Source organism: Poeciliopsis prolifica, unplaced genomic scaffold, assembly GCF_027474105.1.
Source record: "Poeciliopsis prolifica strain line A6 unplaced genomic scaffold, Auburn_PproV2 SCAFFOLD002, whole genome shotgun sequence".
Taxonomy (NCBI): domain Eukaryota; kingdom Metazoa; phylum Chordata; class Actinopteri; order Cyprinodontiformes; family Poeciliidae; genus Poeciliopsis; species Poeciliopsis prolifica.
In genome coordinates, this window is record NW_026562377.1 from 1,815,160 (window position 1) to 1,830,000 (window position 14,841).

Sequence of the window (14,841 nt, forward strand, 5' to 3'; positions counted from 1 at the left end):
GTTTTACTGCTGTATGCGCTGTTGGTGTTTTGTGAAACAAAAACACAAACACTTCAATCAGAAACAGCTTTATAATTATTTTAAATTATCCTGGATGCTGAGAAACACACAAAGCAACAGAAATAGTGTATTAAATTTCTATACAAGCATTTTGACAAACAATGCAATAATCGGTTTCTATTTCTCAGTCTGGGTGTTGATATGTTGCTTTTACCAGAAAATATGTCCGGCTTAGTTTATTCACTGGGGACAGTTTGGTTTTATATATATATAGTTTGAGTTTGTTTTTACTGTAACTGATTAGTTTGATTTGTTTACATCACAGTTTGTTTGTTTGTAAGAGCCGGACAGAAAATCTGTCCTTTTCTGTCCAGCAAAGCTTAAAATAACAAAACTTGTAGAAAACGCATCGTTTTTCTGAACCAAGTGAGGCGTCTGTTCCCATGTGGATCTCTGTCAGAGCTGGACGCTGTTATAGTTTGAAACTCCTCAGTTTTTTGTTCTTGTTCTGGATAGTTTGTTGAAGTGCAGAGTTAGTTTGAAACGTTTCAGTGATCCATGTTTGGATTGTCGTTGTCGTAAACATCTATATTTAAAAAAGGCAACAGGATGAATAAATTAGTCATAGATTTGAATTTTGTTGCTAAAATTTAATACAAAATCTGGAAATATTAGGAAAAAAACTGCAAGCTCACCGTCAGGATAATCCACATCATCATAAATGTCTCCTTCCCTGAAGAAAAACAATTATTCAGCAACGTTAGTTTTTAAATCATTCAAACTATTTTGTCATTATTAAATTAAACGGAAACATCAGCAATAAATTTATGCTGGAGTTGGAAAATCTCCAGCTCACTTCCCTGAACTTTATAACTTTGTAACTTTATAACTTTGTAACTTTATAACTTTATAACTTTGTAACTTTGTAACTTTGTAACTTTATAACTTTATAACTTTATAACTATAACTTTGTAACTTTATAACTTTGTAACTTTATAACTTTGTAACTTTATAACTTTATAACTTTGTAACTTTATAACTTTATAACTATAACTTTGTAACTTTATAACTTTATAACTTTGTAACTTTATAACTTTATAACTTTGTAACTTTGTAACTTTGTAACTTTATAACTTTATAACTTTGTAACTTTATAACTTTGTAACTTTATAACTTTGTAACTTTGTAACTTTGTAACTTTATAACTTTGTAACTTTGTAACTTTGTAACTTTATAACTTTATAACTTTATAACTTTGTAACTTTATAACTTTAACTTTATAACTTTATAACTTTGTAACTTTGTAACTTTGTAACTTTATAACTTTATAACTTTGTAACTTTAACTTTATAACTTTATAACTTTGTAACTTTAACTTTATAACTTTGTAACTTTATAACTTTATAACTTTGTAACTATAACTTTATAACTTTATAACTTTGTAACTTTATAACTTTATAACTTTGTAACTTTAACTTTATAACTTTTAACTTTGTAACTATAACTTTATAACTTTGTAACTTTATAACTTTATAACTTTGTAACTTTAACTTTATAACTTTATAACTTTGTAACTTTAACTTTATAACTTTGTAACTTTATAACTTTGTAACTATAACTTTATAACTTTGTAACTTTATAACTTTATAACTTTGTAACTTTAACTTTATAACTTTATAACTTTATAACTTTGTAACTTTGTAACTTTAACTTTATAACTTTATAACTTTATAACTTTGTAACTTTATAACTTTATAACTTTGTAACTATAACTTTATAACTTTGTAACTTTAACTTTATAACTTTGTAACTTTATAACTTTGTAACTATAACTTTATAACTTTGTAACTTTATAACTTTGTAACTTTGTAACTTTAACTTTATAACTTTATAACTTTGTAACTTTGTAACTTTGTAACTTATAACTTTATAACTTTGTAACTTTGTAACTTTATAACTTTATAACTTTGTAACTTTGTAACTTTATAACTTTGTAACTTTATAACTTTGTAACTTTATAACTTTATAACTTTGTAACTTTATAACTTTGTAACTTTATAACTTTAACTTTATAACTTTATAACTTTGTAACTTTATAACTTTATAACTTTATAACTTTGTAACTTTATAACTTTATAACTTTATAACTTTATAACTTTATAACTTTGTAACTTTGTAACTTTATAACTTTGTAACTTTATAACTTTGTAACTATAACTTTATAACTTTGTAACTTTATAACTTTGTAACTTTATAACTTTATAACTTTGTAACTTTATAACTTTATAACTTTATAACTTTGTAACTTTATAACTTTGTAATTTTGTAACTTTATAACTTTATAACTTTATAACTTTGTAACTTTATAACTTTATAACTTTATAACTTTGTAACTTTATAACTTTGTAACTTTGTAACTTTATAACTTTATAACTTTATAACTTTGTAACTTTATAACTTTATAACTTTGTAACTTTGTAACTTTGTAACTTTATAACTTTATAACTTTGTAAACTTTATAAATTTATACTTTAACTTTATAACTTTGTAACTTTATAACTTTGTAACTTTGTAACTTTATAACTTTGTAACTTTATAACTTTATAACTTTGTAACTTTATAACTTTGTAACTTTATAACTTTATAACTTTGTAACTTTAACTTTATAACTTTATAACTTTGTAACTTTATAACTTTGTAACTTTATAACTTTGTAACTTTATAACTTTATAACTTTGTAACTTTGTAACTTTATAACTTTGTAACTTTATAACTTTATAACTTTGTAACTTTATAACTTTGTAACTTTATAACTTTATAACTTTGTAACTTTAACTTTATAACTTTATAACTTTGTAACTTTATAACTTTGTAACTTTATAACTTTGTAACTTTATAACTTTGTAACTTTATAACTTTATAACTTTGTAACTTTATAACTGCTCCTGATTGGCAGTTGCTATGGAGTTGCCTTGACGACTCCATAGCAACAAGATGTCGCCTCCTTCCTAACTCATAAACAATATAATTACATGACAGATATCACTAGATTACATTTTGAGTACTCTGTCCACCTCTGTGCAGCACTGAGATTAGAACCAGGGATACTTTCTGTCTAACGAGCAAAATTAGCTGCGCTGAGGTAGCTTTAGCTGCTAGCTACGGTAGCATGTAGCCTACGTCTCAAACATAAGACGTTTCTTTAAAACATATCTAGACACTGAAAATAAATTCATTTTTGACAATAATTTAATTGATTTTTAAAAAAATAAATCACAAGCCATTATTTTTAAACCTAAGTAATTTTAAAACTGAACTTTATTTACACTAAAAGAAGCTGAGATTTACTCACATTGTGAGAAGAATAGATTTTGACACATATCCATCTGAAAAACAAGATAAAAAACAAATAAATGAACAACAGAACCAAATTCACCCTGCGCTCCGAGACAGCGTAATTATTGTGCTACTTATAAAATCCTCTCAAGTTAAAGGATATGACATTTGAACAGTGGTGAAATATTTACTGCAGCTTTTAATTCAGATTTTATCATGTGATGAACTTCTCTGATAGGTTGTCTCTCACTGTTCAAAACCAAACGGGGAAGTCGGACGGTTTGCGTACATTTTCCAAACTGGTTTCGACACAGAAACTTCTTGCCGTTTGTCTCCTCGATGACATCAACGACTTCTCCCTGAGTCACCTGCAGATCCTTCCCTCCCGGCTTCTTGATGACGCAGGTGGGGTCCACCATCATGGTGTGCAGAACCCGCACCGGCCCGTTAAACTGCGAGGAAACGGTCGCTTTTAGCAAGAAATAATCCAGACCAACACAAAGCCCAAAACAAAATCTACGAAAGTGAAGGAAAAATGTTTCACCTTGAATTTTTTTCGCAGCTCTTTTTCCTCTTTGGGGTTTATGCTGAAAGATAAATAATCAGAATTAATCAAAGTATCCCTGAGTTAGGGAGGGAAAATAAATCAATAAACAATCAATATGAACACAAAGTTTTCGTATGGCATCACATCTATGTGAACTTAGTAGCTGACAGCCATCTTGGTAGGCAGTTGCTATGACAACAATAAACAAGCTACAAGCTCTTCCCTCATTTCTAACTTATAAACAATAAAAATACAATAAGATCACAGTTATTGACCACAATACCTGCTTCTTTAAAATGCAGATAAATATCAGCGATATTTACTGTAGTACTTACTGCCAAACTAGCAGCATTAGTTTAGCTAATGTAGCTTTTAGCTGGACATGTAGCCGATGTGTTTGTTACTCTGCCAGCAGTGAAAACAAAAATCAAAGGGTTATAAAGTAATAAATTAGAGTTGTCAATGAATATGTGGTATATTGTCTTATCAAGTCCATAACACATTTACTTAATCTCATAAAAGATGTGATTATTATAAAAATAAAGGTCTTTTTTTTTGTCTGTGGGTCCACCAGAGGGCGCTACTAGCTAACAGTCCTCTGGGTACAACGTTCTACTAAATTATAATCTTTCAATTAAATTATAACAATTAGTATTCATTAAGAGAATTACAACATAGTGCAGGAAAATCGGTCAATTTATGACAATGAGTATTTTTATTAAAATAAATAAATATGTTATACTTTGTAGAATTTAAGAATAATCCAAAATAATTTCTTCTGCGTACAGAGGAATCGACGAACCCGCTCGCTTTCTGGTTACCTAGCAACAACCTGCTGGGCGAACAGCAGCTTCACGTCCTGCCCAGTTGGGTTGCCTAGCAACAGCATGTGGAGTAACTAGTGCTGCAACAGTTTTAGGTTTTGTCTCTAAACTGCACAAAAATAAAAAATAGTGGCGTGGAGTGGAAACTGGGCAAAGCAGGAAAGGTCATGTCTCCTCTTTGGTGGTATTTAAATCCAAAAACTAATCAATATTTATCAATATCACCTGATATGTTTACATGAAGTTGGTTAGACTGTTAAGATGCAGCAGGTCACCTGATCTCAGGTGGAGGAGGAGGGAAATCCTCAGGCAGCGGTTGAACGTCGTCATATTCGTCTAGGAGCAGAAAAATAATATAGCTTATTAGTTTAATTGTTAGTTTAATTTAATGAAAACAGTTCAAAAGCATCAACTTCTACACATTATATAGGATAGATCCTGGGAAAAAAGCCCAAATAAAATCCCTCTGATCGTTTATAAAACAAACAAATAATGAAATGTGAATTATGGGGAAAACATGAAAATCTGCAGCAATTTAAAGGGTTTATTGGAAACTAAATGAAGCTGCTGGATATGGATCATTGAATCACTGCAGAACTACTGAAACATTTTTCAAGTAAAGTTAAATTAACAAAACTCCAGATTGTCAGAATCCAGGAATTTTACTCAAGTAACAGTGAAAAATACAGCGCAGTAAAAATACTCCTGAAATCTAGTTTCAATGATTATTTGAATAAGTTTGGTGCAATGTTTACACCAGATGCTCTCTCTAGCAGAAATGTTTTGAATTGAATCATTTGAATCTGCTTCATCATCAGTATAATGTTTGTAGACTCTAACCAATGGGGTATTTTACTATTTAGGTGATGTTCCAGTTGAATGTATTTGAGGTTGACTTTCATATCATTATTATACCAAATAAGCCTTTTATGTATTATTTTTTGCAGTATACAGAGTTATACTGCAAAAAAAAGTTATTCTTCAAAAAAGCTACTCAAGCAAATGTAACTAGTTACGACCCGACTCTGGTGTTATGATGAAACTCACCATCATCTTCAAGAAAGCTACAAATGAAAGAGAAAACAGGTTGTTGTTAAAGCAGCAGCTGCAGCTTCACATGTGGATGTGCAGATAATCCGCCGGGTTACCTGTCTCTGCTGTTGGACTCCATGCTCGACATCATGGGCGGGTCCGGCGGCGGCGGCGGTAAATCAAACGTATCCGTTTTTCTCAGCGGTGGCATTCTGTACTTTTTAACTGCTTCATAGTCGATATCAACGCACGAGTTGCTGATGTATCCGTCTGGAAAAAAATCAAAAACAAGGAGGCGTTAGCGTGATAAATGAGATTTTTACACTGAGCGATGATCAGCATTCATCGAGAAGATTATTTTTGCTGTTTTTTTGGGAAATGCTTGATTTTATTTCTCAAAAACCTGTTGGAGAAAACGGATGGATGAAACATATTTCATAAATATTGTTTGCTGCAGAGTTATACTGCAAATTTCAGGAAAAAATTTAAATTTTTACTTCCCCTAATCACCTTGGCAAACATTTAAAAAATGAGACGTATTAATGTTCAGCAGTTTGGTGACTGCATGACACATTTTCCAGAGATTTAAGAACAATTTTAAATGGCAAATGTGACGTTTTAGAGCCATAAAACCAGTCAGTCTTTAACCAACAGGAAGTGACGACCATATAAGGATGAATTAAAATTTAGTCACATGCATACATCAAACAGAAGCATTGCCACATATTGACAACAATAAAATTGGAATAAATGAGGCATTTTGATTAATCTACACAGGAAATGTGATGATTTTGTCCTCACTCATAACTTACATTCTTTATATTTACAACATTTTTTTACGAATGGGTTTAACGATCAAATCTTGGATTTAACAGAAGTGACGAACCAAACCTGAAGGAAGACGATAAAATGTTTTGTATCCAACGACAAGTCCATGTAGGTTGAGCAGGAGTAAACAGCCAGAGAGGACTGCCACTGTTGTTTGTGAGCATAAAGTTTGTAAAGTAAGAAATGGTCAATGGTTCTGACTCTTTATTTGTTTGCTATTGATGCAAAACATCTGTTGGCGAAAGCAGATGGAGTTAAATTAATCTGAGTTCTGTCCAAAAGATCCTTCTGGATTGTTAGCCACAATGATTAGCATCATTTCTGCTCTACATTCTTAGTGTTTGGGCTGAATGAATAAATGCATTTGGCTTTACTTTCATTCAAACCAAACTGTGTTTAGTTTTTTCTTTGAGTAACTTTCTAGGGACAAACAACATGCTATTATTCTGGGTACGCCAGCAGCAGAGGGTCTGTTCAGGTTTTGCTGACACAAATAAAAAGCTGATCATGCTAGCAAAAAAATGCTAATTATTAACAGGTCTCACTTGGAAAAGGGATTCACAATCTCAGTGGTGACTTCCTCATGAAATAAAGGTAAAATAATTAAAAATATAAATACAATTGTCTATCCTGATGACACGTTTGTTCACAGAAAGGCAGTTTCATGACTGTTCGCACCATGGGAACAATGCTGGTCAGAACTGGAGCAGAAGTCACAACGTCTATGAAACTACTGCCACAATTTACCAGACTTTTTGTCAATGCTGCTATTTATCACAGCAGTGAATGACAGACAGACAGGGCTCTCAACAGAGCGCTTTTAAATCCCATTTCAAAATAATGTTCTCAGTGTTAAATCACCACACAAATCTTCACTTGAAGGTCTGGAACTCAAACTGGAGAATTTTCTATCATTACTTTTGTTTTAGGTTGTTTTCCAAATATAACTTCATCAATCTTTGGCAACTTTCCACTTTCTTATTGGCAACATTTGTAAGTAATGATGATATACACCATTTAAAAGCCTTAGAAGAAAAGCATAAAGAAATAATGGATCACTAGAGACTTTTGCTGCTGCAGACGCCAGTAACCACAGTAGCTCTTTGTTTGCCACCCTGTCTGAAACCAACACGTTCAAAGTCGACAGATGAAACCTATAAGTTGGTTAAGGTTCATTTCAGCTTTCTATCCTTGCTGCACTGCAGAAGGCAAACAAGCAGAGATGCAATTCAAAATTTTTATAGCCTACATATAGAGTTTAGTGTCATCTGCATACAAACAAACTGCTGTATTCTGTAGTCATTGTAAAGCAGTACAAAAACAAGAATAACACAAAATAATTCACAGAGTGGTAAAGAAAAACTGCAAAAGTAGCATTTCTCTGCTTCTCCTCATCAAACAAAGAGACTTGGATTGGAAAACTTTTAAACTTTTGGGGCTTTTTTTTTAACCAAGTTTCAGTCTGAGACTCACATTGTCCGCTGAGCGAACGGGCCAACCATTTGCCCCTGGGGTTATTCTCCACGCGAATAATCTCCACGCTGTCTCCCTGTCGAACGCTGAGGTCCAGCTTCCCTTCGGCCTGCCAGTCGTGCCGAACCCGGGCCGTATGCAGAACGCTCACCTCACCTTGTAGCTACAGAGGGAAGAGCGGAAAGAAAGCTGAGCGGATCCAAATTCTGGTGAATTATGGAGTTTTACACACAAACTTGCAGCATTTGTTACATTTTCAGCTGGTCTGGTTCTCTGTAGTACGGAGCAGTAATGTCCTTTCAGCTCATGCAACATCTTGAATTATTAAGTCTTTCTGCTACAACATAAGGTTTTTGTAAAGTTTTTCCATTTCTGTGCTGTGATATCTGCAGTTTTTCTTCTTTTCCTTTAAGATACAAATACAGCACAAAATTATGTACAAAATGCAAAAACATAAAAGGGTCAAATATGGACTATTCATTCCTTCTAAGACAGAAAAAACTTTCCATTAGAAGGAAAGAAAGAAAAAATACATTTCAACTATACTTTTGGGTTATTTTTATGATACAATAAACTCATTCGATAGTTTTGGTTGCATCTCTTTTGTTGACATTCTGGTTAATGCGCAGTCCCATCTCAAACTTACACCAATAAACATAAATATGCAGCAATCGATCAATTTTCAATCAGCTTTTTGCACCAAAGATGTAAGAATGCATAAACATCTTTTCCCTGATGCACTTTAAATGCATTTGTAATTGTAAATTGATATTTGTTATCACTCTGATTGTACAAAATAGATCAGGGTGTATTCGCTAATTTATTGCAAAGGAATGCAGTACTTTTACGAGATAACGCAAATGGAAAAAAATCTGCTTTCGCACTGCAGTGTGTCAAACAAACCAAATTATTTCAAAAAGCTGTTCCCCTCGTCACCTGTGGGGGCGCTGCACCACAAACTACTGAAAGAAATGACACACAAGCCTCTGAAGAAGACACTGAGCCCAACTTCCTTATCCACGAAATGTAAACAAACATGGCGCAACGCCAGATTTGATCGGTAAGACGATTTCTCCTTTGTTTTTGGCTAAAGACCAGGAAGCAATTCTCCCGCTAGCAGCTGGCGCTAGGCTAACACGTTAACTTTGGTGGCATTTACCCAGAATGCCCTGCGCTGTAGTCCACTGCTGTCAACATTGATCGTAGCTTCTCTAACAAACATAAACTTAAGCTTTATATTAACTTTAGACACTCTTTCAGGTGTTTCCGGTCAAATAAACGTTTCCGCTTCATCTTTCTGTTGATGCGAGGAGCGGCCATATTGAAATTAAACCCTAAAACCACATTACTAATCCTGAGAATGGGATTTTCTCCCAGTTTACTTCAGGCCCAGTTGATGTTTTACTGGGAAGTCGGACTCTCCCAGTAAAACAGACTCGGCGTCAGTTTCTCCTCTTTACCTGGAAGTTTCTCTTCAGCTCGGCCTGTTTCTTCTGACGCTCCAGCTGCTCCTTCATTTCCTGCTCCTGTTGTCTTTTCTCCTCCTTCTTGTTGTTAGTTTCAGGAACTGGATGGTTTGCCGACACTTGTTCCCTTAAAATGATTTTAAAAAATAGTTTTTAAATTAATTTCATAAGCATGGTTTGCTACTGTCTGCCTTTATGTTAAAATTACGCTTTAAATGCATCGGATGATGTTGCTTTTCTAGTCCATCTGGATTGAATTTACTGCAGTTTTACTAGTTAAATGAACATGTAAGCAACATAAAGATAGAGCTTTATCTGCTGCAGCGTCACAAGTGGCAGATGACATAAATAAGTTTGGTGACAAATGGCTCTGAGGCTCCTGCAGCTGATCTACTTTTGGACATTAGAGAGATTAAAAAAACAACATGGAGACAGGAAGTTTATACTTACTCATCGATGAACTCGTACACATCATCATCATCGTCATCATCATCGTTATCCTGCAAGAAAAATGGTTTAATTTCTACTTTTAAAAATGATCGTCAGTCAAACTGAAGCTCCTATTTATTTATTTGTTTCGTTCTACATGATCTTGTTTTGGTCTGAGAAATCGGTGACAAATCTTATTTTTAACTGCAGTTTAGTGGAAAAGTTTTAACTGCTTCTAAATAAAATCGATTCCAGAAAAACATTAATCTAGTTTCATTTTTGCATCATCGTTTCTTAACTCTACCTCAAAAATGTTTCATTTCGATTTGCTCTCAAATTATAACTTTTGGTCTTCTCTTATTTATAAGAAAAACGCACAAAAATAATCAGTGTTAATATAATTTAATGATCTGAAGCCTAAGAGATGCTAAATGTTTGGAAATTCATGCAATGAAAATTTAAGTCATGCTACTCAGATCCAATCTGATTTAAATAAATTATTGGGTGAAAGTCTAAATATTGTTTATATCTTTTTCCTTACTTGTTTAATTATACAAGAAAATGTGTTTTAAAAGGATTTCACAGTTGTAAGAACCTTTACTTACTGCGTCCATGCAGTGGGAATTATTATCGCTGCAGGATTCTGCAAAAACACAAAGCAAAACTTCTGTTAATTGGGTGTTGAAACATAAATGATGTGTTTATTGTTGGTTTTTTCCAAAGTATTCAACGCACCGTTCTTTTCAAAACTTCCAATGTCATCATAGGTCTCCTGTTCATCTTCAAGGTCTCTGAAATCAGGAATTAAATGTGTAAAAATTAAACTTTAACGATGAATCGAAACAATGCCGAATCAGAAGAAAGCGAAAGTGATGAGCAGAATTAAAAAAAGAAGAGCTAAATTTATAATCAAATATGTTTAGAATCTTTTTTTAATTTTCTGTTTTCATCCTGAAACACAAACTAAACAGAAAGAAAACAAAGTCACAATCATCAGACTTTAATATTTTCAAACATGAAGAGTCTCTGATTTCCTGCGAACAGCGAATGCATCTCTTTCATTATTTATCTTCTAATCGCGCTTCATAAGATTTGGTCTGAAAGCTTTGATCATGTTTACAGTGCTGGCTGTGTTTGTAATGTTGTTTTCTAAGATTAAGAGTCTTCTGTGCTTCATTTGACGATATTGATGTATTTCACGCGCCACATGAATAAAAATGGCTCTGAAAGCTGGATGCACTGTAAAAACGGTTCCTCACACGGAGGCCATCTGCCGCGGCAGCCTGGTGGGTTTGCTGGATCGCTGCGGCGGTTTGGGCGGACTCATCAGCGCCGGAACCGGCATCCTTACATCCGTCGAGTCTGGACCGCAGAAAATATGAAACAAAACACATAAACTCATTTAGTTTCTTTAGAAATACTGTTCAGTTTGTCTCAACTTTTAGAAACTTACAGATTTCTGTTACAAAAATGAACTTAGTGCAAAAACCACAAAATCTGACCCAGTTGGTCCAGTTTCTTGTGGAAAGGTTTAGTGCTTTTGCACCTGCTGCCATGTTGGCCTGATCTTCACAAAATCTTTATTTGCTGGACAGTAAATTGTAGGAATTATGGCGATAAACGATAATATTGTTGTTGTGAGACTATTTTTAGCAACATATCATCGCTTCCTGGAATAATGGCCTTTTTTTATAAATGTGATTTTTTATATTTGCATAATAATGCATGTTTGTGTCTCTCAAAGATAAATAAACTTTTATTTTGTATCAAAAACTTCACACTGGAGCTGGAAAAGATTTTAAATGACCCAAAAAATAGCAACAAAATAAATAAAATAAACGAAATAGAAATAAAACCCAAAACACTTAATAGATCATTAAGCATGAAGACCAAATATTAAAGTTAATAACCTCATTAAGATTAATTATTGTGACAGACATGGTGCCATGGATTTAACTATTTTCTTTTGTATGAATATTTAACAAAAATGATATTTACTGAATGAAACTGTTTTGTTTTTTGTTGTTTTTTCTCTGATTTCTGTGTGGAAAAGTAAAAAAATGACAGAATCAATAAATAAACATTATTGTTATGAACCTACATCTCCTCTGGTCGCCCGGGACGCCTCCTCCGGCTCTGCGGCTCTTCCTGAACGGCGCCAGGTTGACGTTCGGGGGCCGTTTGGGCTTTAGGGGCAGCGGGCCCTCGGAGGGCAGCGGCCTGCGGAGCGGGGTCACCTCTCCGGAGCTCTTCTGCCGGGCCTGATGGCGCAGCAGCAGCGGCGTGGTGGCCGGAGACGGACCCAGGACCGGTGACCTGGCCGGAGACAGCGACGGCCCCGGGGCCCTCTGGTGCGTCAGCATCATCTTCTGCAGCATCTCTCCGGTCTGCTTCACCTTGTTGGTGGCGTCTCCGGACTGAACGGACGCCCGGTTCGAAGGTCGGTGCGAGGAAGCAGCAACAGGTGGGGGTGACTCTTCCTTCGGAGGCCTGGCCAGGCCTTGGTAAGGTCGCAGAGGAATTGCTGCAGATATTTTGTCGTTGTCCGGCCTCCCTAATCCCGGCCGTGGAGATTTGGGGGAGCCGCTGTCCCGGCTGCTGGTGTCGGAGGCCCGGGCCTGGCTGTTGAATCGGGCCCGGAGAGCCTTCACGTCGATGCCGTCCTCCTGCAGAGAAACACAGCGGCGCCGCTTGATCTGCTGCTCTGGGTCTGCAGCAGGAAGTCAGCAGCGCAGCACGGAGCAGGGCATAACCCCCATGCACAAACTCGCTCTGCAAACTCCCACGCGAAGCTTTCACAAGCTGCAGCGCTTCCTGGTCTGATTCTCTCAGAGGTGAGAACTTTCTTTGCAGAGCAAAAACCTTTGTTTGTTCTCTGAACTGCAAGGGAGCAATAAATCCCAAGAAGGAATAACTTCATTCAGGCTTCACTGAAATATTACCAAGAAATTTATGTCTAGTTTCCAGAGCAAATTTCTCACCTGAAATAAGACAAAACTGTCTTACAAATAACATTTTAGAGTTTATTTTAAGTCAATAATTCCTTTGTATTGATGAAAAAGTTCAAGTTTCATTGTCAGATTATTTCATTTCTAAGACATTTGTCCCAGATTATAAAAGAAATAATCTGCTAGTCCAACTAGAACTTTTTAAAATCAATATTAAAGAATTATTGACTTAAAGAAACTCCTACATCTTGCTGATAAAATAAAACATTTACTTAAGTGGACCAAGACATATGGACTAGATTTGGTGCCTAATCTTCACGCTGTTTATTTTTTAGATTGTGGCGTTTTTCTCTTCTGTACTTATTTAGTTATCAGATTAAAATGTCTTGTTTTCATAATGAAGAACAGAAAAGTGTAATAACACCATCATCAGCATGAAAGGATGTAATGCAAACCAAAATTTATCGCCGTCAGTTTTTACTGTTTTTGTGACCATGAGCCGTTTCTCCTGCTAGCGCTCGGCTAGCACGATCATGTTGGTTGCATTTTCCCAGAATGCCCTGGGCTGTAGTCCACTTCCTGCTTTTGGAGGGTCTTCACGTGTCCATTGAACAAAGACTGAATGAAAAAGTCCAGGGATCTGCTGAATTTACAGGATCTCAACTGATTCATGTCATTTACCCGAATGCAGATAAAAACTGCTTTGATTTGATTGATAAGATTATATTTAAACTCTTATGTTGTGCATTTATGCGTCTCTGGAGTCTGAAAGTGTCATTTTGTTTGTAAACATGTGAAAGACGTGAAATTTCACACTTTTTTGTCCGTGTTGGTGTTCCGTACACCAGAACCAGTAACGTTAGTGGAGTGAGTGTCAGATGATTCAAGTGATTATTATTTTATCCCAGAGTTGAGCTCACATCAGGCTCATTGGACATTCAGACGGGTTGAACAAAGAAAACAACAGAAATGCAATTTTTGAGCAAAACTGTGAAGACTAAAGCTGAAAGTGGAGGAAACACTGAATGCATTCACCACTGATCTACGTTTATGTTCAGTTAAAATGAGCCCATCAGAGTGACATCATCATAATAATAATATTATAATGAAACTCCAAACCTCTCTGCTTGTTTCTGAGACTTTTGAGCAGCTGAAACAGCAAAAACTGCTGATGTTTGATGTGTTGCTATAATCCCACGTAATCCCGTCATTCCTCCACAGAAAGCAGCTCTGCTCTCTGGGTCTGCAGCAGACCCAGAAACCCTCTGCTCACAGACTGAGGCAGAAATGGGAAAATCCTCCCTGCAGCTCAGAATCACTGAACGGCTCAGAAACTCGACCCATTAAAGATCTGCTGCACACATTCAGCTTCTAGACGCCACAAATCTGGAACTAACTTGAAAACTACAAAACAGCCGAAACACTGATTCCTTCAGGTCAAAGATAATTTGGGACAAAAGTTTTGTTTTAGTTAAATAATCTAGTATTTTTTTTATCAATGTTAAGAAATGATTTACTTAAAAAGCTCATATTTCTTCCTGAAAAGTCGCTTCTGAGTGAGTTTCATCTTATTTTAAACTTTCTAAAATGTTTTAACTAGAAACTAAACCAGAAATACTTTGTAAGACTTTGTGTTTAAATCATTTTTACAAACGAATGTAAAGATGTCTGTTTTAAAAATAAAGTAAGAAAGTAAAAGTTTATTTATACATTGTAAAAACACAAAATCTGTTGATTTTAATCAAAAATGAAGGATTTATATTTATATAATTTTAGTGTTTTAGTTCATTTTATAAACACAACATAGTTTTTGAGTTTTCCCATTAATTACTGTTCTTATGTATTTCAGTTAATGAAAATGTTTTCTCCTTTTCAGTTTTTACCATTTCATAAATGTCAGATATGATAACCCAGATCTAGGATGATAAGTCAACAACAAACGCTGCAGTAAAACCAGC

General features: G+C 34.6%; 1 protein-coding gene across 2 annotated transcripts in view; it reads right to left on the bottom strand.

The window, feature by feature from the left end:
* Positions 1–52: 52 nt before the first annotated feature.
* The window catches only part of si:ch73-40i7.2 (FYN-binding protein 1), a 17,942-nt gene continuing 3,153 nt past the window's right edge, over positions 53–14,841 (bottom strand). For both annotated transcript variants that reach the window (XM_055055156.1, XM_055055145.1), the window contains exons 2-16: positions 12,037–12,601; positions 11,195–11,297; positions 10,671–10,726; positions 10,541–10,578; positions 9,957–10,006; positions 9,501–9,633; positions 8,041–8,203; positions 5,856–6,009; positions 5,755–5,771; positions 4,983–5,043; positions 3,881–3,923; positions 3,626–3,788; positions 3,353–3,386; positions 696–733; positions 53–586 (exon numbers count right to left, since the gene is read on the bottom strand). In XM_055055156.1, the coding sequence (XP_054911131.1) occupies positions 549–586; positions 696–733; positions 3,353–3,386; positions 3,626–3,788; positions 3,881–3,923; positions 4,983–5,043; positions 5,755–5,771; positions 5,856–6,009; positions 8,041–8,203; positions 9,501–9,633; positions 9,957–10,006; positions 10,541–10,578; positions 10,671–10,726; positions 11,195–11,297; positions 12,037–12,601 (1,656 nt within the window). In that variant the 3' untranslated portion in view covers positions 53–548. The remainder of the gene's footprint in view (positions 587–695; positions 734–3,352; positions 3,387–3,625; positions 3,789–3,880; positions 3,924–4,982; positions 5,044–5,754; positions 5,772–5,855; positions 6,010–8,040; positions 8,204–9,500; positions 9,634–9,956; positions 10,007–10,540; positions 10,579–10,670; positions 10,727–11,194; positions 11,298–12,036; positions 12,602–14,841) is intronic.